At 38.7% G+C, this 24,959-nt stretch overlaps 2 protein-coding genes across 2 annotated transcripts; both read right to left on the reverse strand.

Annotated features, from left to right (window-relative positions):
* Positions 1-200: 200 nt before the first annotated feature.
* Positions 201-11,525, reverse strand: LOC101844449 (UDP-glucuronosyltransferase 2B31-like). The gene is given in 5 exon segments (XM_013111965.1): positions 201-480; positions 3,643-3,862; positions 4,635-4,722; positions 6,703-6,834; positions 11,511-11,525. Coding segments are annotated over 5 exon segments (735 nt in total).
* On the reverse strand, positions 9,433-22,751 carry LOC101822554 (UDP-glucuronosyltransferase 2B31-like). The gene is made up of 6 exons (XM_005068188.4): positions 22,013-22,751; positions 20,136-20,284; positions 18,475-18,606; positions 16,847-16,934; positions 15,852-16,071; positions 9,433-13,969 (listed from the first exon to the last, which is right to left on the reverse strand). Exons 1-6 carry the CDS (start codon positions 22,734-22,736, stop codon positions 13,693-13,695), a joined length of 1,590 nt encoding a protein of 529 aa, XP_005068245.2. The 5' UTR covers positions 22,737-22,751; the 3' UTR covers positions 9,433-13,692.
* Positions 22,752-24,959: the final 2,208 nt, after the last annotated feature.

Here is a 24,959-nt window from a genome sequence, read left to right on the forward strand (position 1 = left end):
ACTGAAATAATTTGCGGTGTTGTCTTGTATGTGTACTTTATAAGTGAGAATAAAAGGAACCTTTGACACCTCAAGTCTACTTCAAAAGGCTGAAGTAAGTGTGATAATGTCCAAATCAGTTGTGTTAAAGGAAAACCTGTAAAGTCTCCCTTGCTGTGATGCACTGGAGGAGGTCCATGTTTCTTCTCTCCCCTCTTCAGTTACTCCCTTTTCTTCTTCCTTCCAGCTTTAGCAAACTTCTGACAGCAAAAGAGACAGCACTTTGTGATAATGAAGATCACAGTTATCACACAGGCAAGCAGGCATCCAATCACGTCCAGAGAGTGGTACTGGAACCAGGTGAGGTCATGAACTGCCACACTAAGGTGCTTGGCTCCTTTGTTGCGCATGGGATATTCAACTCAGAAGATGGCTCTGTCAAGGGGCTTTACTGGCTGATCGTGATGAATTCTTGATAGCTGCATGACATTCTCCTTATAGCTAAAGACATCGACATCAAAAAACAATTAAATACTGAAGTGATTGAAGCATAAGAAAGGTTCTGGGAAAGTATAGTAAGAGTCAACAAATGCTGTAGAGGAACACTAGGCACGGTGTGGTTTTTCAACGGGACAGGTTTGAACGTTTGCCTGTAGGCTGGCAACTTCTGAGAAATTCTTTCCACAATTGGATCGGGAAACATTTGGGGAAGGAAATCTATGCAGCAGAGCCAATATTCATAAGCCCTTTCTAGCACTGGGTAACGTTGTTTATACAATTTGATGATGATCACACTGATGCTCTTTGGAAGAAATTATGTCAAAATTCTTTGAAAACTCAATAAAAACAACACTTATTAGTAATTTAAAAATGTCAACTTGTGAGAAAGGGATATACTTTGCACAAGGTGACCTAAGGCCTGGGATGTAACTCATTGATAGCTTGTGTAGAATGCTCAATGATCTGAATTCAACCCCTCATTCTATCCACAGAGACATAAACATAGTAATGACTATGATGTAGAAGAAGTAGAATTTGTCAATATTTTTGTTTTTTAACCTATTCTAATTGTGTCTGTGTGTGGCACTTAGGAGGGTCATGCAGCATGTACAGAGGTCAGAGGAAAACTTGTGGGATTCAATTGTCTACTTTTACTCTGTAGCTTCTGGGAATTGATGTCAGAATCAGACTGATCAGTGACTATGGCGGTATTACTATCATAAGTGAATGCTGAATGTAATTCAGCACAGTAACTACAGAAAGAGCATGGATTTCCCCAATAACTACCTTGGGTTTCAGCTTTCTTCCTACTAGGAAGAAAGTAAACAACATATCAAAATCATGGCTTAATGTCTATGGTTTATATGGCAGTTATGATAGTTAAGAAGTGGAATTGACTGAGGTGCTCAATGTGGGATGACGGATAAAGCAATTGTGGTATGAAAAATAGTTGAATATTATCAGCCATTATAGAGAAGGAAATTTTTTAAAATGATTAACAGATATTTATTAGGGAAGCACTTACACAATTAATAGTAAATAACAGCCACAGTTTTACTGCTCCTGAAGATGTAGTCTCTCCCCTTCCAGTGCTCTGACCACAACCCAAGAGAGGGAGCCAGCACTTCCCTCTTCCTTATAAGGGGTCACATCTGCACAACTGAAGCCATGACCCTACAATGCAGTTACCACCACAAGTTCACTAGCGAAGCAAGATACCACTATACTAAACCTGTGGGGGTATGCGGAGTCACACATGCAACACACGCACACACACACATGCACGCACACACATGTGCATACATACACACACACTTACATCACACTTAAAAGTCACATATTACTTTTTATATGTATAGGCTGAAAATATGGATATTTTAAATTTCCATTTTCACATTTCCCTACATCTTCTCTTTTAAACATGGTTTCCTCTTACAAAGCTAGAATTCAAGTAGAGGAGGTACCCACTTATCTTCAGCTGTGGATGTTAACCAGGAGCACTTGGCTCCCTTTGCACTATTTGCTCACACTCCTGGGTCCACTATCTAAGTAGGTCACTTCTTATCTCATGGTATCACTCTTGAATTAAAATAAATTCAAATCAGTCCTCACTTTCACATTCTTGAAATTGTCCTATTGAGGTAAAACACATGGATGTGTAAGCGTTTAAAGGATATTTCATGTGTTTTTGAATATATTTTAATTAATTCTTTTTAGTTTCTGCATGAAATTATGTGTCCCATAATGTCATCTTCACATAGTATATGTCAATGAATGTTCATAAAGAGACTCCTCATCTAGGTATGGGATTTTGTGCTTATAATTCCAGAACTTTGGTGCAAAAGCCAGAGGTTGGCAAATTCTGGACAGGCCTAGACTATACAGCAAGTTCTGGGCCAAGAAACTCAAATCAGACAATAACTAAAAGAGACAAGGACATTCAACAACAACAGACTGTTAGTACCTGGGATGAGAGTGCTCATCTACCTATGTTAGCTCATTTGATCTTTGCTATGTAGAGAGGCAGGCAAAAGTGCACATAGGAAGCAGACTGCTTTTGGTTTCCCAGATTATGAATGGCCACACTGAGAGATGAACTAAGTCTCCCTATTTCTTAAATTCCCAACTGGCCCATGGGAAACAGAGAGGCAGAAGGCTGGAGATAACACTGACATGAAACAGGTGCACACAAACCCTCTTCATGTAAAAATCAACTCTTAGTGACCTCCCAAAGAAGGAAATCTTGTTTTTACAATAATGAAGATATAATTAGGAGCTGCCATACTAAGTCTTATAGACTAGGCCCTAAAGTATTGGTTCTCAGTCTGTTAGTCATGACCATCAGAAAACATCTAATTTTGCTGATCTTAGGAATCCCCAATGATAAAATTTTTTTCTGCTACTTCATAACTGTAATTTTGCTACTGAGATGTGTTTTAGTCCTTAAGACCCACAGAAAGACACTGCAAGTTTTCATCATTGTGTGGAAACTACCAGAGCTGATTTCATAGAAGCAGAGTGTAGAACTGTGGAAACAGATGGTTCAGAATGGAGAGAGTGAGTGGGGATATTGAGAGGGGAGTTTATATGAACAGCCTGCCACTGATAGCAGGATCGTGCTCTACAGTGAGTCAATAACAAGTTACAAGTCTGATTAAATAATGAAGAGGGGATTTTGAGCATGAAATCACAAATGTACAAGGTGATGGAAATTGTAAGTGTTCATATTTGGTCATTAAATATTACACATATGTATCTATGCATATACATACTTAATTTTTCTACTTTGTGCATTAAGTGAGAATTAATTAAAATATTAAGAGTTTCAGAAATGTAAGTCATTAACTTGAAATATTTTATAGGTTTTAGCTTCATTATCTTCTTTGTTGATGTGATCCTAATTGTGTAAATTGTATCCTATCATTTAGGAAGAGAAAATCTTTTCCAGCATCAAATTATTCTAACTAACTTCTTATACAGGAAGTTCATAAGGATACTTTGCACTCTTGATTGACAGTAAGAGCTCCTTCTACAGTGGTAAAATGGGTTTTATATCATTGTTTTTGTTTTCAAACTTAGACTAGAGTGGAATGTATTCTGCTTTTACTTTGGAGAGAACCTTTCTGGACTAATACCAACTTAAAAAAAAATCACCATACTCACGAAGGGTCAGTAATGACTGTCTTCACTGCATTGAGCAAATCTGTACTGGACATTGTGAGAATGTCCAGTCTAACACCCGCTCCTTTGGTCTTCATGTGAACAACATTATCAAACTGGTCTGCAAACAAAGGAATGCCAACCACAGGGACCCCATGGTAGATCGCCTCATAGAGGCCATTGGTGCCACCATGAGTTATAAAAGCTCTGATTTTAGGATGACCTAGCAAGGGGAGAGATTAAGGGCAACTGTTAATCATAAGTTGGAGAAAGAAAATGAGAGGCAGGGGAAAAGTCATAGAAATGGCAAATATTCTCTAGATAACATTATCATAAGCAGAGGAGTGCACTGAATTCCTCTCATGTCTTGGAGGAAGGAGTACCACAAGTCTAGGAGGATGATTGAAGACCACATAGGGGAGATGGGGTGGGAATGCAGAATTATTTTTTCAAATGGACTCAAAGGGAAGAGATCCTCCAAAGTGGGGCAAACAGCATGTGCAAGCTGTGGTTCGGGAGAGTATGCTCTCCTACAGAAACAGCGAAGCCACTGCTCATGATAGGTTACTTCCACGTAGTAGGTGGTTGGTTGCTCATATTGAAGGATGAGACTTAAGACAAACAATACTTCATCAGATATAGGACTGCCCTGAGATGTCGTGTTTTGGGGGAGCTAGAAAATCACGAGTCATTAATAAAAGAATGCAATTCTCACTGGCATCAGAAATTGGGCTATCCTAGGGAAATGTAGATATAAAGGTATGGAAATAGGAGGTGAGCAAAAGCATGAAGAAGAGGCTTAAGTATATCTGAAAGATAATTACAGTGGAGATGGAGATGGATTGTCCATCTCCACTGTCACTGTACAGCATATTCTTACCAGTTCTTCATCCATTTTCTCCAGGACTAGATCTCAGTTGTCATAAATGCGTTAACATTGACATCCACCTTCCTGAGCAGCCATTCCTCATGTCTCAGGAGTCTCTGATGCTTACCGAGAAGGTCATTCTGGGGCATCCATTTGTACAGCCGAGTGTTAGAGCCCAAGGTGTCTGGCTTCTTGCCTTCAAATCGCCAAAGAACATGTTAAAATGAAGCTAGTTTTTTATTACTTTTGTCACATGCTAAGTTACTTGTGCTAAAATTCAGGCTAGATTAAGCAACAGTGGAGATAAATGCCCAGTCTCTAAGAGCCAGGCAGTGTGGATGGATAATGGGAACCACGAAGAATTCTACAGTCAGGATGTAAGTACCCTCACTCTCTTGCATTTGTTCTCATTTTTGTCCAAGTTTCAGCATGCCACCTTCACATTTAGTCAACAGGAACTTAGGCAAAGTTAGGTTCAGTATTGTCAACAGGATTTGAGAAATGTGTGCATGTAATTCCAGTTCAATAATCCACCAAAGTTACTACTATTTACTGGGTTTTGTTTTTCCAACACATGTTTATAGCAGTTTTTATTTTCCAAAGTCACTACAACTATTTGTCCATGGTATCTGAGTTAGTTCACTTATAATCCTTTTATTATTTTATTAGGTTAGACCCTTGAATTGTGACAATGTCTAAGTACACGGTCACTCACAAAGCAAGTCCCTGAGTTACCCTATTTTTCAGTGTTAACAGGCTCAGTTCCAAAGGTGGACTTGGATGTTGGAAAATCCTGTCCTACATATGGTTTGGATTACCAGGTGAAACATGCCAGCATAGGCCCACAGTAAATGTAGGTGATTGATTTGGTCAAGATTACACAGGAATGTAACACCATGCCACATATCCCATTTTATCTATTTTTATTTAATAATTTACAAACATTTTACATATCAACCCCTCCTTCCCTCTCCCTCATACCCTCTCATGCTCCCTACCTATCAACAATCCCCCCCCATCCACTCCCTAAGGATGGTGAGGCCTTCCATGTGGGATCAGCAAAGTCTGTCACATCATTGGGGGAGGGCCTAGGTCCTCCTCCGTGAATCTGGGGTGAAATAGTATCATTCCATAGAGAATGGGCTCCCAAAGTCTATTTGTGCACTAGGGATACATACTGGTTCCCCTGTTAGAGGATGTATAGATTTCCCAGACATCCTTACTGGTTCCCACATTCAGAGGGTTTGTACAGACCCCATTTTTAAATGTTACATTTTAATTCTTTTGTCTATTTTCCACATATTGAGAGGACATATTTTTCATCCCTAAAATATATTCCAATTATGGATTTCCCACCAACCTCTCAGACTTTCCTCCCCACCCCTCTCATTGAAATCTACACCTTTTCTTCTCTTTCTTTCTTTAGTAAACAAATAGGCATCTACATAATAAAAATAAAATAAGAGAAAATAAACTATCATAGCACAAATTCCATTTTAAATAAGGAAATATTTTTATTTATGTGTAACTTAATCTCTTCCCTGTCTCTTTTTCTCTTTCTCTCTCTGTGTTCTTATGTATGTTAGGTGTGTGTGCGTGCATGCGTGCGTGTGCATGTGTGTGTGTGTGTGTGTGTGTGTATGTGTATGTGGTATGGTATGTGTAATCTGAGGTCATAAGAGGGCTTTAGATCCCTTGGGATGTAGGTATAGGCAATAGCAATCTACCACACATGGGTCCTCAGAACTAAATTCAGGTCCTCTGGGTGAGCAGAAAACCCTCTAAAAGATAGGTCACCTCTCAGGTCCCACAACTGACAATAGTGAGTGTCTGCTTCTTTACAATTTAATAGCAGTGTGATTACACTGTAGTGTGTGCAAAGTCCTCAAATATTCTGCAAGAAAATAGAGGAAGTAACAAGGCACATTCCTGTGCATATAACACCTTCCTAACACTAAGGGCACAAACACTTGTTAACTGTTTTTCTTTCTGAACACAATGATAATTCAAAGTTATTAATCAAAAACACCACCCAGTATTTGGCATCTGTCCCTATATTTCTGTGTCACAGGTGACTTCAGAGATGATCTAGAGTTTTCATGACAGCTTCAGTGTCACACAGGTGGTCTCTGCAATCACACCTGACCAGGATGTGACCATCTTAGTGAGGATGAAACAGTGAGTTTGTATCTCACCTTCTGTGGAATCTGGGCGAGGCCTGCTGCAATCACATTGGCCCTTTCTTCTGTTAGGTTTCCCACCATGGACCCCAGGGAAAACACCACAACACCGTGTTCTCCGGATGACTGGAGAAAGTCTTCTATTTCCTGGTAATGAAATATCAGCCCATCACAAAGAGCTGGAGCACCAAATCTCCTGCATAAAAACTGACACCACCCTCCACAGGAAGACACAGAGCAGCATTAGAAATGCTGGAGGAGTGGATGCTTTAAAACTGTGCACATCCACATATAAGATGCACAGTTGTAGCCTACTGAACAGTTACAGTTCTCTGCTACATGTATTCACAGCCATACAAATAGTTCTGGAACATTTTCATGCTGAAAATCAAGGTTTGTTTACATTAAATTTAAAGTTCTCTTTCTCCCTTCCCAATACCTTGATGGCCAAACATCTGCTTTCTGTTTTTATTATCCTGGCCATTTAGGTAGATTACAAAATTCATTTTTACTTTATTTCTGTCGTGTTCTTTGGCTAGTTTACTTAGCATAATGTCATTAAGGTCATACTATGCATCTCTGTACCCTAGGTTTTTAAGTATTGTTGATATCTTTGTATTTGCAGAAAATATGTTTTCGTCAACAATTCTAGTGATATCTAGGTTGCTTTCCCTACTCTTAGTTACGGTTCTAATATTGTGAGGAGACACCATGATTAAGGCAAGTTATAAAAGAAAACATTTAATTGGGGACTTGCTTGAAGTTTCACAGGGTGAGTCTATGAGCGTCATGGTGGGGAGCATCATGGTGGGAATTACCATGGCAGCCAGGCATCCAGGCATCCAGGCAGCCAGGCATCCGGGCATCCAGGCAGGCATGGCACTGGAATAGTGACCCAATACTTTTGGGCTTTTGAAACCTTATAGTCTATCTACTGTGACACATTATCTGCAACCAAAGCCATACCTCCTAGTTCTTCCTAATCAGGCCACCAACTGGTAACCAAACATTCAAATACATGAGCCTGTGGGGGCTATTTTTATTCAAACCACCCTTCAGGAATAGTTCTGCTATGATCATCCTTGCATTACTATCTCATAGACATCCTTCATTCAGTTCTTTTAGATACATTCTCAAGAGTGGAATTCATGAACCATAAATCTATTTCTTTTTTTTCTTTTTTTAATTTAAGTTAGAAACAAGTTTGTTTTACATGTCAATCCCCGTTCCCTCTTCATGCCCTCCTTCCTTGCGCCCAATCAACTCCCTATCCCATTCCCTGTGTGCTCCCCAGGGAGGGTGAGGCCTTCACTGGGGGATGTTCAAAGTCTGCCATATCCTTTGGAGCTGGGCCTAGGCCCTTTCCCGTGTCTCTAGGCTCAGTGAGTATCCCTGTGTTGAATGGGCACCCAAAGTCCATTCATATCCTAGGGATAAATACTGATCCACTGCCAGTGGCCCCATAGGTTTGTCAGGCCTCCTAACCACAATCAAGGGGTCTGGGTCGGTACTATGCTGGTTTCCCAGCAATCAGTCTGGGGACCATAAGCTCCCACTTTGTTCAGGTCAGCTGTTTTTGGGGTTTCTCTATCCTAGTCTTGACACCTTTACTCATCACTCCTCCTTCTCTGCAACTGGATTCCAGGAAGTCAGCTCAGTGTTTAGCTGTGGGTGTCTGCTTCTGCTTCTATCAGCCATTGGATGAAGGCTCTAGGGTGGCATATAAGGTAATATAAAGTCTGGACAAGTGGCAGACTGCTTCCAAGGAGCTGCTGATGCTGCCATCCACAACACAATACAGCAGTATCTGAGGTCTCCCCTTGCTCTCTATTGTTTCTCTCTAGATTTTAATCAGTTAAGAGGAGGAAGGCCTGCCTCACTCTGGTTTTCAGTTGTTTCAGTTGGATAACCTCATTGTAATGAGGCTGGAAATACTTCCATAAGACCCCCATATAACTCTTTCATGGAAATTCCTATTGAGATCCCCAGTCTATATTTCATGTGAAGTCATGTCATGTGTTTTCCCTTCCAACATTATGTAGTTATGTCTTATCTTTATACAATGCTAAAGTCTTTGTGTGTGTGTATGTGTGTGTGTGTGTATGTGTGTGTGTGTATTTGTGTGTATGACTTTCAAATGCATTCTCCAGGTTTGTGATTTGTCTTTTCAACATTTTCAGTGATGGTTACTGATGCAGAAACATTTTCATTTATATGAATTCATTTAATGAAGTTCAGCTTAGCTGCATCTGCTTTTGAGGGTAAACAGAAACACAGATTTCAAATTAAATAACAAATACATTTCCACACTTTTATAAACATCATATATTTTATTTTTTGCCTTAGTTCTTAGAACATTTTAAGAGATAATTTTTAAATGGTATGGGGTAGAAATCCATTTTTAATACTTCATGCCAATAATTTTCTTAGCAGCCCTTGATAAAAGAAGAAAAACGATAAAGCAAACAACAAACCCTTCAACTTTTCTCAATGGGTAGTTTTGATTCTTGTCAAATATCACCAAATTGTATTTTTTTATATTCTCTATAATTTCATCACTCTCACACAAGATATAATAAAACATAGAAATAATAAAATACACTATAAAACATGAAGAATAATGTAATGCCAATACGTGATTTGTTACGATTATGTGTACCTAAAAACTACGCATTGCCTGTGTCAAAGAACATAATACATATTTGCAACAGTTGTGTTTAAATAAAGACAAAAGTCAAACCAAGCTCAATGAACAAATATGAAATGTTTATTTCCAAACATTATGACAATAGGATGGAAGAAATCCTAAACACACACACCCCACACACATACAAATACCCAATCCTACCTAAAACTTATTTATTTATTGTTTATTGTTTATTTTTTGATAGAGGGTGACTCATGTAGCCCTTGCTATCTTTGAACTGTCTTTGTAGGCCAAACTGGTCTGAAACTCAAAGATCTACCTGTTTTTGTCCCTGGAGTGCTAAGGTTAAAGGCATGTGCTACCATATCTGGCTACTGTTTTTTTTTTCATTTATAATTTTTTACATGAAATAATTTTTGTCTTTTCATATGTGGATACAGGGTTTCATTTTGTAGACTTGGCTGTCATGGAACTCACTCTGTAGAACAAGCTGGTCTTGAACAAACAGAGATCTTCTTGCGTCTGCCTCCAACTTGCAGGAACTAAAGGAGTGTGCCAGCACTGCATGTCTACAAAAATAATTTTTATTAGAAACAAAAAGGAAGAAGCTTAAGTTAGTCAGGAAAGATTGCACACACCTTGAATACCAGCACCCAGGAGAAAGTTACATGTAGATCTCTGAATTCAATGCTATCCTTGTCTACCAAGAGGGTTTGAGGACACTCAGAGCTGCATACTGAGATTCTGTCTCAAGTATACAGGTAAACAATCACAAAAGGGAACAGATGAAATAAGATAATAGAAAGAGATAAAAAGAAACTTATAAAGAAACAATTATCACTTCAAACCCTGGTGTTGAAGTATTAGCTTAGCACCTAAAGTACTAGTTGCTTTGCAAGAGGACCCAGTTAGAATCCCAGCACCCACAAGGCTCACAGTCATCTGTAACTCAAGTCACAGGGTTTCCTATGCCATTTTATAGCTTCTGAATGCACCAAACATACATGAGGTACACACACATACATACTGAAAAAACAGTAATATAGTACATATAAACGAATAAAATAGGGCGCTAAGATGCAATTCTAAGCAAGTCAGCTTGGAGGATTGGGATCCCCTATAGAAACATTTCTATAAAATAAAAACTGCAGTGTGAGAATTAATGAGGCACTATGCCTTGAAATTCTCAATATGCAGAAACTGGACTTGTGTGCTAACCAAGTCAGAAGGACGGTGTTTAAAGTGAACCTTGGAAGGGACACACCATCCTGAATCCACTTGATCTCAGCTAAGGTGAAGTATGGTTTCTGCTCAGGTCTGTGTTGAATCCAAGTAATGGCAGGAGCCGGAGTCTGCTTCTGTTATCCTGTATTTTTCTCCCTTTGATCAATCGGTGTCCTTCTAACACTTGCTCGCGAAGTTTTCTTTTGGGCAGTGTTGCCTTTATAGCCTGACCTGTAACTTGGGCACTTTGGCATAATCTGTTTCAAGTCATTAGAACTCTTTTGTCAGAGTCATCTCTCTTCATTATTTCATTTATTTCTAGTTTCATTTTGTTTCTATTGTTCTGGTTTGGAAGGAGCAAGGGCTCTTGATGGAGGAGTCGAGTTTTCATCTCTCTTTTTGTAGGCTCCTCTGTACAGGTTGTAGTTAAACTTTTTTTCTGTCCTTGCCCACTACTGATGCTTTCCTGGGTAATGTGACCATAATTAACTCCCCAACTTTTGGGGGTCAGTCTTCTAGTGTGACAGGAAGATTGTCACAGGGTTCACTTCATTTTCTCTAATTAAGTGTTGTGCTGTTTTTGAACTCTGAAGCTTTGAAGTATTTATGGCTGAAGGCCTAAGCTCTGTGTTAAAAGTGAGATTGTTCCTGTTTTCAATGCATGTGCTTCTCATACAGGATTTCCTTGTTGTTGGTAAAAATCTTGTTATTTCACCTGGTACTCTAGTAATATTCAGCTAACATTAGAACAGAAGTTTTCTTGTCTGTTCTGGAATTCAATGCTCACACTACAGGAGTCCTTTTCAAAATGTGTGAATATTTTATTGTAGGGATTAAGGTAGCAGTGGGGTAGATTTTTTTTTGTGAATCTGTACTCTACAAAGAATTTATATCTATAATATATGCAGCCACATCATTTGCTAGATACAGTTTTTCTTTGTCTTGCTCTCACCTGGAGACTTGGCATCTTGCAGCTAACTCTGCTGTCTTCTTTATAAAGTGATAACTATTATTTCCACTATTTGCTGTTAAAACTTGAAGAACTAATTTTAGGAACTCTTTTACATCATAAAGGTAACATTTATCCTGTGATCAGTGTCATGAGCTAGAATACCTTGAATTTTCTTAATAAATCATGCCACCTGCACACAGAAATCACACTGTGCCTTGAAGAATTTTTCCCATTCCTAGAATACCAGTACCAAATTATATCTGAATCAGCTATGATATCAGAATAGGAAAGCCTTGTTTTAGAAATCGAATTTTGTCCTTCCCATTAGAATCTTATAGCATATTCCAGGATTATAGAGCTAGATTCAGAGTTACAACTATGAGGTTAAGAACAGTAACAGTTCTTCAAGGTCCTGAGTTCAATTCCCACTAACCACATGTTGTTTCACAATAATCTGTAGTGAGATCTGGTGCCCTCTTCTGGCCTACAAGGATACTTGTGAGCGGAACATTGTATGCATAAATAATAAATACATTTTTGAAAAAAGGACTAGATTCTTAGATTTATTGAAACACCATTTGCTGAATATCATATTGTTCTCCGAAGAGGGACTATATGAAGAAGACTTTGTTTCTGTACATGATGAACCTAATAAAAGGTAGGTGTAAGCTGTCCTCAAAGTGCAAATGAGTGATGCAACCTTTTACAGTGCTATGTCCTGAGTGCCATTTGCTGTTTATTCCTGTTGTTTAGGATGACTGGATTTTTACTAACTGTAATAAACATAAAATCTGATGTTTGTATGATGGCACATGGCTGTGTTAGAGCAGTAACTGAGATGACCTCAAGATAAAGTTGGAGTTGTGTAACTCCCAGGTTCATTCTTAACTAGCTTTTTTATTCAACCAGGACCTCCTTTCTTATTCATTACAGGGTCTTCATGATATAGAAGGGCTCACCCTGCTGTGGACAGGACTGTAGGAATGGTCACTTCTGTGTCAGGTCAGTGACCATGCTGTGGGCAGGACCATATTATTGACTGAAGTTTGAGCATTCCTACATCAGTCAATAATCAGAATACATTCCCAGACTTACCAGTAGGTTAGACTTTGTTCTAGGCTTTGTTAAGTTAGTAACTGAAGCTAAATCGATGGATAGCTAAGTATTTTCCAATGGATTTGAACCCAACTCCATTGTAAGGAATCTGGCACCATAAACCTGGTTAAAGTCCTTGTTGGACCCACTATTGCTATTTTACTGAATGGTCATGTTGGCAAATTACCTTCTAAGTGTTTATGCTAATAGGCACAGATCTGGAATTTTCTCAGCCTTTGTCAGGGAAGCATTTGTTGTAGTGGGTACCAATCAATGTAGAGACTTACATCTTCTCAAAAGGTAAGAGTGATCTGTCCCATGACAAAGCTCAGGGGATACTACAGAAGAATGTGAAAGAACATATGAATTCTACCAAGAGAACAAGTGGTATGGAATACTTTTTCTGGACACGAGGTTGTCATTGCACTCATAAAATCAAAGGACCTCTCAGCTGCACAAGACTTATATAAGATCAGAAGCCAAAATTCCACAAACAATGGGAAGAGCTCCTAACACTCCACCAATAAATAAAGAGCAATTTCAGGAAAGGATGAATGATTATTATGCAGATTGGTGGGACTCGTAAATTGCGTATGATACATCAATGCCCTCCCTTCTAGGAATACATGCATTCATCTATAGACAACACAAATTGGACTTACTAGGTTGTTAAAAACAAAATAAGAGTATGGGAAGTTGCAATTGGGACATATTGGGTGAGATCCAGTGGGAAGTAGGAATGTGGTCATGAGGGAGGAATGTAATATTTCACTGAATCAAGGTAAGAAATTCTGAATAAATAAATTAAAGAAAATCAAGAAAACAAATTGTGAGTTGTGGGGACATTTCAGAATTGGCATACAATATGAGGTCAGTGCTTTTGGGACTGAAATAATTTGTGGTGTTGTCTTGCATGTGTACTTTATAAGTGAGGGGAAAAGGAACCTCACTTTTCCCCTCAAGTGTACTCAAAAAGCTGAAGTAAGTGTGATAATGTCCAAGTCAGTTGTGATGAAGGAAATCCTGGAAAGTCTCCCTTGCTGTGATGCACTGGAGGAGGTCCATGTGTCTGTTCTCCCCACCTCAGTTACTCCCTTTTCTTTTTTCCAGCGCTAGCAAACTTCTGACAAGAAAAGAGACAGCACTTTGTGGTGATGAAGATCACAGTTACCACACAGGCAAGCAGGAATCCAATCACGTCCAGAGAGTGGTACTGGAGCCAGGTGAGGTCGTGTGCTGCCACACGTAGGTGCTTGGCTCCTTTATTGCGTATGACGTACTCAACCCAGAAGACGGCTCTGTCCAGGGGCTTCACTGGCTGATCATGGTGAATTCTTGATAGTCGCATGACATTCTCCTTATAGCTAAAGACATCGACATCAAAAACCAATTAATTTACTGATTCTCACTACACTTTCTGGGAAAATATAGTGAGAGTCAACAAATTCCATAGAGGAGTGTTAGGTACAGTGTTCAATGGAATATGTTTGAAGGTTTGCCTGTGAACTGGCAACTTCTCAGAAACTCTTTCCAACACTGAAATGGGAAGGATATCTATGCAGCAGAGCCAATGTTCATAAGCCCTTTATAGCACTGTGGTGAGTTGCTTCTTACAGTTTGACGATGACATTGATGCTCTTGGGAAGAAATTGTGTGGAAATTCTTTGAAAACTCAATAAGATAGTATTAGCAATTAAAAATGGCAACTGGTGAGAAAGGGATATACTTTGCACAAGGTGACCTATGGGCTGGGATGTATCTCATTGATAGCCTGTGTAAAATGCTTGAGGACATGAATTCAACCCCTCGTTCTATCCACAGAGACAGATGCTATTATTTTGTTTCTTTTTAACCTATTCTAATTGTGTCTGTGGCGCTTAGGAGGGCCATGCAGCATGTATGGAGCTCAGAGGAAAACTTGTGTGAGTCAATTGTCTTCTTTTACACTGCAGCTTCTGGGAGTTGATGTCAAAACCACAGACTGATCAGTGACTGCAGAATGTGGAGGTATTCTTAACATTAGTGGGTGCTGCAGTGTAATTCAGCAGAGTAACTACAGAAAGAGCATGAATTTTCACAATAATTGCCCTGGGTTTCAGCTTTCTTACTATTAGGAATCTATTCAATGAAATAGTAGACAACATACTAAAACAATAGCTTCATGGTTTGAGTGTCAGTGGTCATGATATTTAATAAGTGGAATTGACTGAGGTGCTCAATGTGGGATGATGGGTAACAGAATTGTGGTATGAGAAATAGTTAAATATTATCAGCCATTATAAAGAAGGAAATCTTGTTTTTACATAACAAGGATAAAATTAGAGGCTATCATAGTAAGCTAAATGAACTAGGCCCTAAATTACTGGTTCTCAATCTGTGGGTCACTTCCATCAGAAAACACATCATTCTGATTGTCTTAGGAATCCTAAATGATAATTTTTTCTGCTACTTCATAACTGTTATTTTGCACTGAGAACTGTCTTAGTTCCTAAGATCCAGACGTTGAGAATTACCACCTTAAAGAAAAACACTGCAAGTTCTCATGTTTGTGTGGAAACTACCAGAGCTTATTTCATAAAAAAGAGTGTAGAACTGTGGGAACTGACAGTTCGGAATGGAGAGAGTGAGTGGGGACACAGAAAGGTGAGCTAACCTGAACTGCTTGCACTGATAGCAGGATAGTGCTCTATAGTGCGCCAATGACTGTGATTTACCAATTACAGGACTGATTAAGTAATGAAGAGTGGATTTTGAGCATGAAATTCCAAATGCACAAGGAGACAGAAATGGAAGTGTTCATATATGGTCATAATGTATTACACATATATAATTATATACATGTCAATATGTATTCTTGATTTTTCTACTTTGGGAATTTAGGGAGAATTATTTCAAAAAGAATAAGAGTTTTCAGAAATTCAGGACATTAACTTGAAATATGTTATAGCTTTTAGCTTCATTATTCTGTTTGTTTATTTGATCTTATTTGTATAAATTGTGTCTTATAATTGAGGAAGAGAAAATATTTCCCACCATTAAGTTATTCTAATCTAACTTCTTATACAGTAAGTGCACAGGGATAGTTTCCAGTCTTGATTGACAGGAAAAACTCTTTCCATAGTGGTTCAATGAGTTTTATATTATTGTTGTTGTTGTTTTCAAACTTAGACTAAAAAGTATTCTGCTTTTATTTTGGAGAGAAACTATCTGTAGTAGTACTAAATGGAACAAAATCACTGTACTCACGAAGGGTCAGTAGTGACTGTCTTCACGGCATTGAGCAAATCTGTACTGGACATTGTGAGAAAGTCCAGTCTAATACCCGCTCCTTTGGTCTTCATGTGAACAACATTATCAAATTGGTCTCCAAACAAAGGAATGCCAACTATAGGAATCCCGTGGTAGATCGCCTCATAGAGGCCATTGGTTCCACCATGAGTTATAAAAGCTCTGGTTTTAGGATGACCTAGCAAGGGGAGAAATTAAGGAAACTATTAGTCTTATGTCTGTGAAAGTAAATGAGAGGCAGGAGAAAGGTCATAGAAAGGACAAATACTCTCATGATAACATTGTCATAACCATTGGAGTGCACTGGACTCCTCTCATGTCTTAGAGGAAGGAGTACCACAAGTCTGTGAGGATACTTGAAGACCACATAAGGAGGTAGAGTGGAGAAGTAGAATGATTTTGAGAAATGAACACAAAGGGAAGAGCTCCTCCAAAGTGGAGCAAACAGTGTGTTCAATCGCAGGCAGTAGTTCGGGATAGTGTGCTCTCCTAAAGGAACTGTGAAGCCACTGCTCATGGTATGTTGCTTCCACGTAGTAGGTTGTTGGTTGCTCATATTGATGGATGAGACTTAGGACAAGCAATACTTCATCAATAATAGGACTGCCTTATTATGTGGACTTTTGGGAGAACTATAAAATGAAGAGTCATTCATGAGAGAATGCCATTCTCTTTGGCATCTGCTATTGAGCTACCGTAGGGAAATGTAGACATAAATATGTGGAAGAGGTTGTGAACACAAACATGGAGAATAGGCTTAAGTGTATCTGAATGATAATTATAGCAGAGATAGAGATGGATTGTCCATCTCCACTGTCACTGTACAGCATATTCTTACCAGTTCTTCATCCATTTTCTCCAGGACTAGATCATAGTTGTCATAAATGCATTAACATTGTCATTCACCTTCCTGAGCAGCCATTCCTCATGACTCAGGTGTCTCTGATGCTTACCGAGAAGGTCATTCTGGGGGATCCATTTGTACAGCCGAGTGTTGGAGCCCAAGGTGTCTGGCTTCTTACCTTCAAATCTCCAAAGAACCTGTTAAGATGAAGCTAATGTCTATTACATTGGTTAAATGTCATGTTACTTCTGCTAGAAAATCTGGATAGATTAAGAAACAACAGTCATAAATACTCAGACCCTTCAAGCCAAGCCATATGGATGGATGATGGGAACCATGAAGAATTCTCCAATCAGAATGCAAGTGCCCTTCACTCTCCTGCATTTGTTCTCAGGCTTATCTAAGTTCCAGCATGCAACCTTCACATTTAGTTAACAGGAACTTACGCAGAGTTATGTCCAAAAGTGTCAATCAGGAGTTAAATGAGTGAATGTAATTCTAGATCAAAAACACACCAAAGTTACTATTATAAACCTGCTTTTTCATTGTAATACAAATATTTGTCCATTGTATTTGATTTAGTTCACTTATAATCCTTTTATTATACTTATTTTATTAGATTACTCCCTTGAATGTGACTGTCTAAGTACATGGTCACTCAGAGAGCAGGTCCCCTTGAGTTGCCCCCTTTTTCAGTGGTAAGAGGCTCAGTCCCAAAGGTGGATTTGGAGGTTGGAAAATCCTGTCTTACCTGTGTTTTGAATTACCAGGAGAAACATACCAGTGTAAGCTATCTTTAATAGTAGGTTATTGCATTTGGCCAAGATTACACAAGATTGTAACACTATGACTTAAAGCCCAGTTTTAAATGTTACATTTTAATTCTTTTGTCTAGTTTCCATTAATTGAAGAGAGATTTTTTTCCATCCATAAAATATATTCTAATTTTGTATTGCCCTCCAATCCCTCTTAGAGGTTCCTCCTCAACCCTCCTATTGAAATCCACACCTTTTCATCTCTTTCCTTAGAAAACAAATAGGCAATTACAAAATAAAATAAACAAAAAACTAACTGATATGGCACAAATTCCATTTTTAACATAAGGAATTTTTCTACTTAAGTGTAAGTTAATATATCCTTGTCTCTCTTTCTCTCTCTGCTCTCTCTCTCTCTCTCTCTCTCTCTCTCTCTCTCTCTCTCTCTCTCTCTTGTGTGTGATCTGAGGTCATGAGAGTGCTTTGCATCCCTTGGGATACAGGTATAGGCAGCTGTAATCTGCCACACATGGGGCCTCAGAACTAAATTCAGGTCCTCTGGGTGAGCAGAAAATCCTCTAAAAGATAGGTCACCTCTCAGGTCCCACAACTGACAATAGTGAATGTCTGCTTCTTTACAATTTAATAGCAGTCTCATTACACTGTAGTGTGTGCAAAGTCCTCAAATATTCTGCAAGAATATGGAGGAAGTAACAAGGCACATTTCTGTGCATATAACACCTTCCTAACACTAAGTGCACAAACACTTGTTAACTGTTCTGAACACAATGATATTCAGTTATTAATCAAAAACACCACCCAGTATTTGGCACCTGTCCCTATATTTCTGTGTCACAGGTGACTTCAGAGATGATCTAGAGTTTTCATGACAGCTTCAGTGTCACACAGGTGGTCTCTGCAGTCACACCTGACCAGGATGTGGCCATCTTAGTGAGGATGAAACAGTGAGTTTGTATCTCACCTTCTGTGGAATCTGGGCGAGGCCTGCTGCAATCACATTGGCCCTTTCTTCTGTTAGGTTTCCCACCATGGAGCCCAGGGAAAACACCACAACACCATGTTCTCCAGATGACTGGACGAAGTCTTCTATGTCCTGGTAATGAAATATCACCCCATCACAAAGTGCAGCAGCACCAAATCTCCTGCATAAAAACTGACACCACCCTCCACAGGAAGACACTGAGCAGCATTAGAAATGTTAGAGAAGTGGGTGCTTTAAAACTGTGCACATCCACATATAAGATGTAGAGTTGCAGCCAACTGGATAGCTAGAGTTTTCTGTGTTACACATATTTACAGTCATACAAACAATTCTGGAACATTTTCATGCTGAAAATCAAGATTTGTTTGTATTAAATTCAAAATTCTTATTGTCCCTTCCTAGTACCTTGATGGCTAAACATCTGCTTTCTGTTTGGATTATTTTGTCCACTGAGGTAGATTATAAAAGGCATTTTTTATTTCTGTCTTTGGCTAGTTTACTTAGCGAACTGTCATTAAGGTCATACCATGAATCTCTATACACCAGGTTTTTACATGTTATTGATATTTTTCTATTTTCAGAGTATATAATTCTTGTCAACAATTCTAGGTTGTTTTTTCCACTCTTCGTTACGGTTCTAATATTGTGAGGAGACACCATGATTAAGGCACATTATAAAAGAAAGCATTTAATTGTGGGCTTGCTTAAAGTTTCACAGGGTGAGCCTATGAGCATCATGGTGGGCATCACCATGGCAGGCAGGCAGGCATGGCATGGCATGGCACTGGAATAGTGACCAAGTACTCAGCCTGAATGAAACGTGCTTACTGAGCAAAAGAGACCAGGAATGTTTGGGGTGTTTGAAATCTCATAGTCTACCTCCTGTGACACATTATGCCCAACCAAATCCATACCTCCTAATTCTTCCTAAACAAGCCACCAACTGGTAACCAAATATTCAAGTACATGAGCCTGTGGGGGCCACTCTTATTCAAACCCTTCTTCTTCCCTTCTTCCCTTCAGGAATAGTGCTCCTGTGATCATCCTTGTATTGCTCTCTCATAGAGGTCCTTCATTCAGTTCCTTTATACATTATCAGGAGTGGAATTCATGGACCATAAATCTATGTCTAATTTTGTTAACAATGTCCATTCTCTTTTAATTTGTGTTTTTGTAACTGATACTAGTTTCATTGTAAAGAAACTTCTCTTTGCTGACAATTTGTTACTGTGTCTGTTACTACAGATGTATGGGTGTATGTATGTTTGTACAGGAGTGTGTTTCCACTCTTGTGATTGCTCAAGAAAGTATATAGAACCATTTTGACTTTTGAAAATGTGTTTTTCTCTGTTCACACTCCATTTTCCCTAAAATAACTTTGTATAAGGTGGAGTTTGAACTAATCTCTGCATTTTGTATATGTGTTCTTTTTACACTCAAATATAAGAAAACGTTTTTTAAAAATAGAATCTTATTGTCTTAATTTAATCAAGTGAAATTCACATACTTTCTACTGGATACTTTTTTTTCTAAATTCCTGTGGCTTTCTTGAATTTGACACACATTCTGAAGTAATAAAATATAACCATTCCTGCTGAAATGCAAGTAAAACAGAAGCAAACAAAGGGGGCACCATTTACCTTAGGCAGAGGCTTGGCAGGTCTGCAGTGCAGTCCTCCAACAAAATCAAAATTTGGTACGAATGGGTGAGGAAATTCCAAATCCCAGTAGGTTCGGATGAGCCATATATCTGCCTTCCCCATCATCTCCACGAGTGTCATGGGCCTTCCTGAAGAGAAATCAGAACAGTGAAGGTACAACAGGTGACAAACATCAGGTGACGATGAGTATACTAGGTAGTCTTCTGAAAGCACTTTTGACAATGCAGCCAGAGTTGCTCACATGTGTGTGTGACTTAGATATGAATCATGTATCTGTCTGTCTGTCTGTCTGATCTGTGTGTATAATGCTTGATATGTAGTAGCAATATGTTTCTCATACTTATGCTTCCAGTATGTAAATTCACTGTGCAAGTGGCATGGCAGAAAACATAGTGCATGTAACACATCTTGGAAATTTATGATGACCAAATATTTAGATTTACCATTTAAATATAATTAATGTCATTAGATATGATTCTTGTTTGTCATAGTTAGGGAAACTCCTTTCCTGGAACTTTCCATCTGGTTTACCCTGTTTAACTGTTGGAAACTTGATGTGTGTTCCCCTAAGGGAACTGAGAATTTTGTGTTTTTTTTGTTTTGTCTTGTCTTGTTTTGAGATTATCTGGTAGAGCCAGGATGTCCCCTATGTCACTATGTAGCCAATGATGACCTTGAACTCCAGATTATCTTCTGTATCTCAATTTCTGGGATTACAGGTGTGTGCTGCTGTGCCTAATGCGACATTTTGGGGGATTGTAGACTGCTTCAGCACTTCATTTTGAGAAAGGGTCTCACTATACAGACATAGAAAAGCTCAAAAAGAATTTTCATTTATCCCTGGGTTCTTGTCCTCATACTATTTGATTCATTATTGACAGTGTAATAATTAGACCTGTGTAAGTTTGTTTGCAGACAATAAGGACAACATAAAATGTGGAGAGAGAGTTGTTTGGTCATTAGGTGCATTTTAAAAGACTGTAACTAGTAATCGGTATCTACATTTCAATATTATACATTTAAACACAATTTCAACCCTCCTAATAAGTAAATTAGATTCTCTAAAATCCTGAATTCATATGTTGTCTGTGATTGGTACATAGACAGTGTATTCACAGCTGTGCAGAACTTTAGTAGGTAAAGTGATAAATTAGTTCAAATTATAAATAAGAAAAATAATGTATATAAAAAGAAAAGTTCTCAACACTATGTAGATAGCTATGTAGCAATACTTATTAGTCCTCAGTCTATATGTATAAATTGTGATGATACTGAGTTTGTTTGAAGCTACTATTTTAGGGTCTAGGTGGCAAAAGTGTTTGCCATGAAGGCTTAATGACTTGGGTTCAGGCTCCAAAATGCCTGAACACCTGTATGTATCTTGACAATCCAAAGAGAGGTGAAATAGAAACTCAACAAAATTTGAATTTCACCTCCACATACAATTCACAGAGCACAGACTTCCCACCTGAAAGACAAGTGAGCAATATGATGTTGATGATGATGAAATAGAAGATGATGATGATAATGATACCACACAGGTAAAACTACTGTTTTAAAACATGAGGTAAAATGGGTTATGGATATGTTATTTCTTAGAGAAATTCTCAAAGTTTTCTTATGTAGGAGTGTGCCTTTCTGAAGTTTCCTGTGAAATTAGTAGCCAAGGCTCTGCAGTTGTCCTTGGGACACAAGGTTTTCTGCAATGCTTTGAATTTGACAGAAAGTTTCATAGACTTTTCACCATTGTACTTAGGAGAGATAAATCCTGCTGCTGCCAGTCCTGTTCTTTCAAGTTCTCCTCCAATGACACAGCAAATTGAGAATGCAGCAATCCCAACTGAACAGGCACTTACCTAATACTTCACTGTAAAGCTGATTCCACTTCTTCTCATTAAATGTTTGGAACCAAAAGTCAAAACAAAGCACATAGATTACATTTTGTACCCTCTCCATGAATGTCATCCGGTCACTCAGTTCTGACAGAGCAGTTGGCACGTAGGAAGGAGGTAGGGGGAGTCCTCCACTGTACTTTTCATACGTGGAGCCAGGAAAGAAGCGGAGACTGAACACAAGTGGTATCTGGAGAATCTCTGCCAGCAGGTCACCACAGGGTACGAAGGGATCTGCCAGGATGACATCAAAGCTTGAATTGTGTAGTTTTGCCATGAGTTCTTTGTTGAAAACAACATCTTTGCAGAGACTTTCAAAATAATCTGAATCTAACCAAACTAATTCTTGATACATGAAAAAGTATCTCCAATATGATTGCTTTGGCAGCTCATAAATGTATTTTTTCATTGATTCCATGTAAAGTTCCTCCAAATCATCCATGGAAAAGGAAGAAGGGTATATTTCAAATTCAATGACAGATGTATCCTCAACTTCATAAGAAAGAGAAGCTGAGGGTATCAGAACAGTCACCTCATGACCCTTCTTCACGAGCTCATCCAGGATTGTCTTTAAGTTGAGCCAGTGGCTGTACTCCATTGGCCACACCAGCACCTTGCCAGTACTCCCTGATCCAAATAAGCCACTCAGCTGTAGTAGGAGTAAGGCTGCTGTCACTTTCACAGACATCTTGGTTTAAGTTCAGAACTGCCTTTCAAATGATGATTCCTCTGCTCTTGCAGGTATACAAAGTGTAATAATTAGTTAAAGTGTAACTTGTACCCACAAAAGCAAACACACATGGGATAGTCACAGCCTTGGTGCTAAGTGCAAAATCCAGAAGGCAGATGTGAACCTGTGAAATTATTGCTGATTCTCAGTGACCTTGAATGTATAATGTACTGGGAGAACAGTGGGAAGTAAGATCTCTTTGTCTCTCCTCCTCCTCCTCTAAAGTAGCTTCTTTGAAAGAGAACATGAAATATAGACATCCCTGTTTATTCACATTTTTTAAAAATATAACATTTCAATGTGTCCTTATGTGAATGTTGTCAATAGAGATCATTTACTATCCTGTTAAATGATTTTAGATGAGTGAGTCAGTGGTTCACAGCATAATCTCAGAGTTCTATATCCCGCAATCCAATTTAGAGTCTATTTTATCCTAGACTAAAGTCCTGCTCTTGTAGCCTTTCCATTGCTTCCATCTCTGCTCAACCAGGACACTGCTTTCTTGAACTAGTCAGCCTGTAGGAAGGAATATATTCTAATGAGACAGTTCTGTTTCCATTTCCTCCTTGACTATCAGACTATTGAAAGGATGGACCCCAATAAATTAGAAGTTTCCCTGTGACCTTTTGATGGGAGAAGAAATGTCTGTTGCCTTGAGGACACCCAAGAAGAGTTTGTCTATACTAGGTCTATTTACAGGCTAGGTTAGACAAAGCTTTCTGAAGAGCCTAGGAGCTAACATAATGGTGGTGAGGGACCACACCATGGCAAGACGGCTTAGCTATGCACATGACTTTTCAGAATCCCAAAGACGGAGTTGGGTTTGGATGACTGACTCTCTCTGGTTCTCTTCCTAAAGTGATTGCAATGAATGAATCTGCCATTTTTTTCTTCATTTCACAATTCATTTGGCTCCTTTGATTGGCTGTGTGTGTGTGTGTGTGTGTGTGTGTGTGTGTGTGTGTGTGTGTATGAGTTTCAAATGTATTCTTAAGATTTGTGATTTGTCTTTTCAGTGCTTTCAGTGTTGGTTTTTGATGCATAGAAGTTTTCATTTTTATGAATCTGGTTAATGATATGTAGCTTACCTGCTTCTGCTTTGGGAGATAAACAGAGAAACAGATTTTAATTTCATTAACAAATGTATTTTCACACCTTATGGGGAAGTCCTTCTGTGTATATATAAAGCTCTGTTGGCCAATAGGGAAGCAAGACAGGTGGGTCTAGGAGTCTAGGAGGATTCTTGGAAATGTAGTGGAGAGAGTCATTGCCATGTGATCCCCAGAGAGGAATGAATGCATCAGGAGTGTGTTCTCATAAAGATAAGTCCTTATAAAACATATATTAGTAATTATGGGTCAGTTATTAAGTCAGAGCTAGCTGATAAGAAACTGTCAAATTGTCATCAGCTTCATAATTAATATAGTGTCTTGTGTGTCATTATGGGGATAAAGAAATAATGGGACTCAGGAGGGAATCCTGCAACACACACTCTTACCAACATCTTATATTTATAATGTCTTCCTTTACTTCTTAGAACATTTTAAATGATACTTGTAAGTGGTGAGAGTTAGGGGTTCATTTTTTAACAATTCATGCCAATCGGTTTCTTAGAAGCCATCAATAAATCAATAAAAATGAAAACAAAAACAAAAACAAAACAGACAAACAACAAACCCTTAAACTTTTCCAAGGATAGTTTTGATCCTGTTTCCCAGACTATCTGGCAGTGGGATTGTAGGCTGGCACTCTCATGATCCATGTCTACAATCCACATATGAGTGAGTATATACCATATTTGTCTTTTTCTGACTGGGTTAACTCACTTAGGATGGTTTCTTCTAGTGCCATCCATTTGCCTGCAAATTTCAAAATTCCATTGTTTTTGAGTAGTACTCCATTGTGTAAATGTACCACATTTTTTTTCTATCCACTCTTCCGTTGAGTGGCATCTAGTTTGCTTCCAGGTTCTGGCTATTACAAATAACGTTTCTATGAACATAGTGACATAGACATCCTTGTATGAATGTGTATCTTTTGGGTACATGTCTAAGAGTCGAATTGCTGGATCTTGTGGTAGTCTGATTTCCATTTTCCTGAGGAATCTCCATACTGATTTCCAAAGTGGCTGTATGAGTTGGCACTCCCAGCAGCAGTGCAGGAGTGTCTCCTATTTTCTAC

The sequence above is a fragment of the Mesocricetus auratus genome, unplaced genomic scaffold (assembly GCF_017639785.1).
Source record: "Mesocricetus auratus isolate SY011 unplaced genomic scaffold, BCM_Maur_2.0 Super-Scaffold_100006, whole genome shotgun sequence".
NCBI classification, from domain to species: Eukaryota; Metazoa; Chordata; class Mammalia; order Rodentia; family Cricetidae; genus Mesocricetus; species Mesocricetus auratus.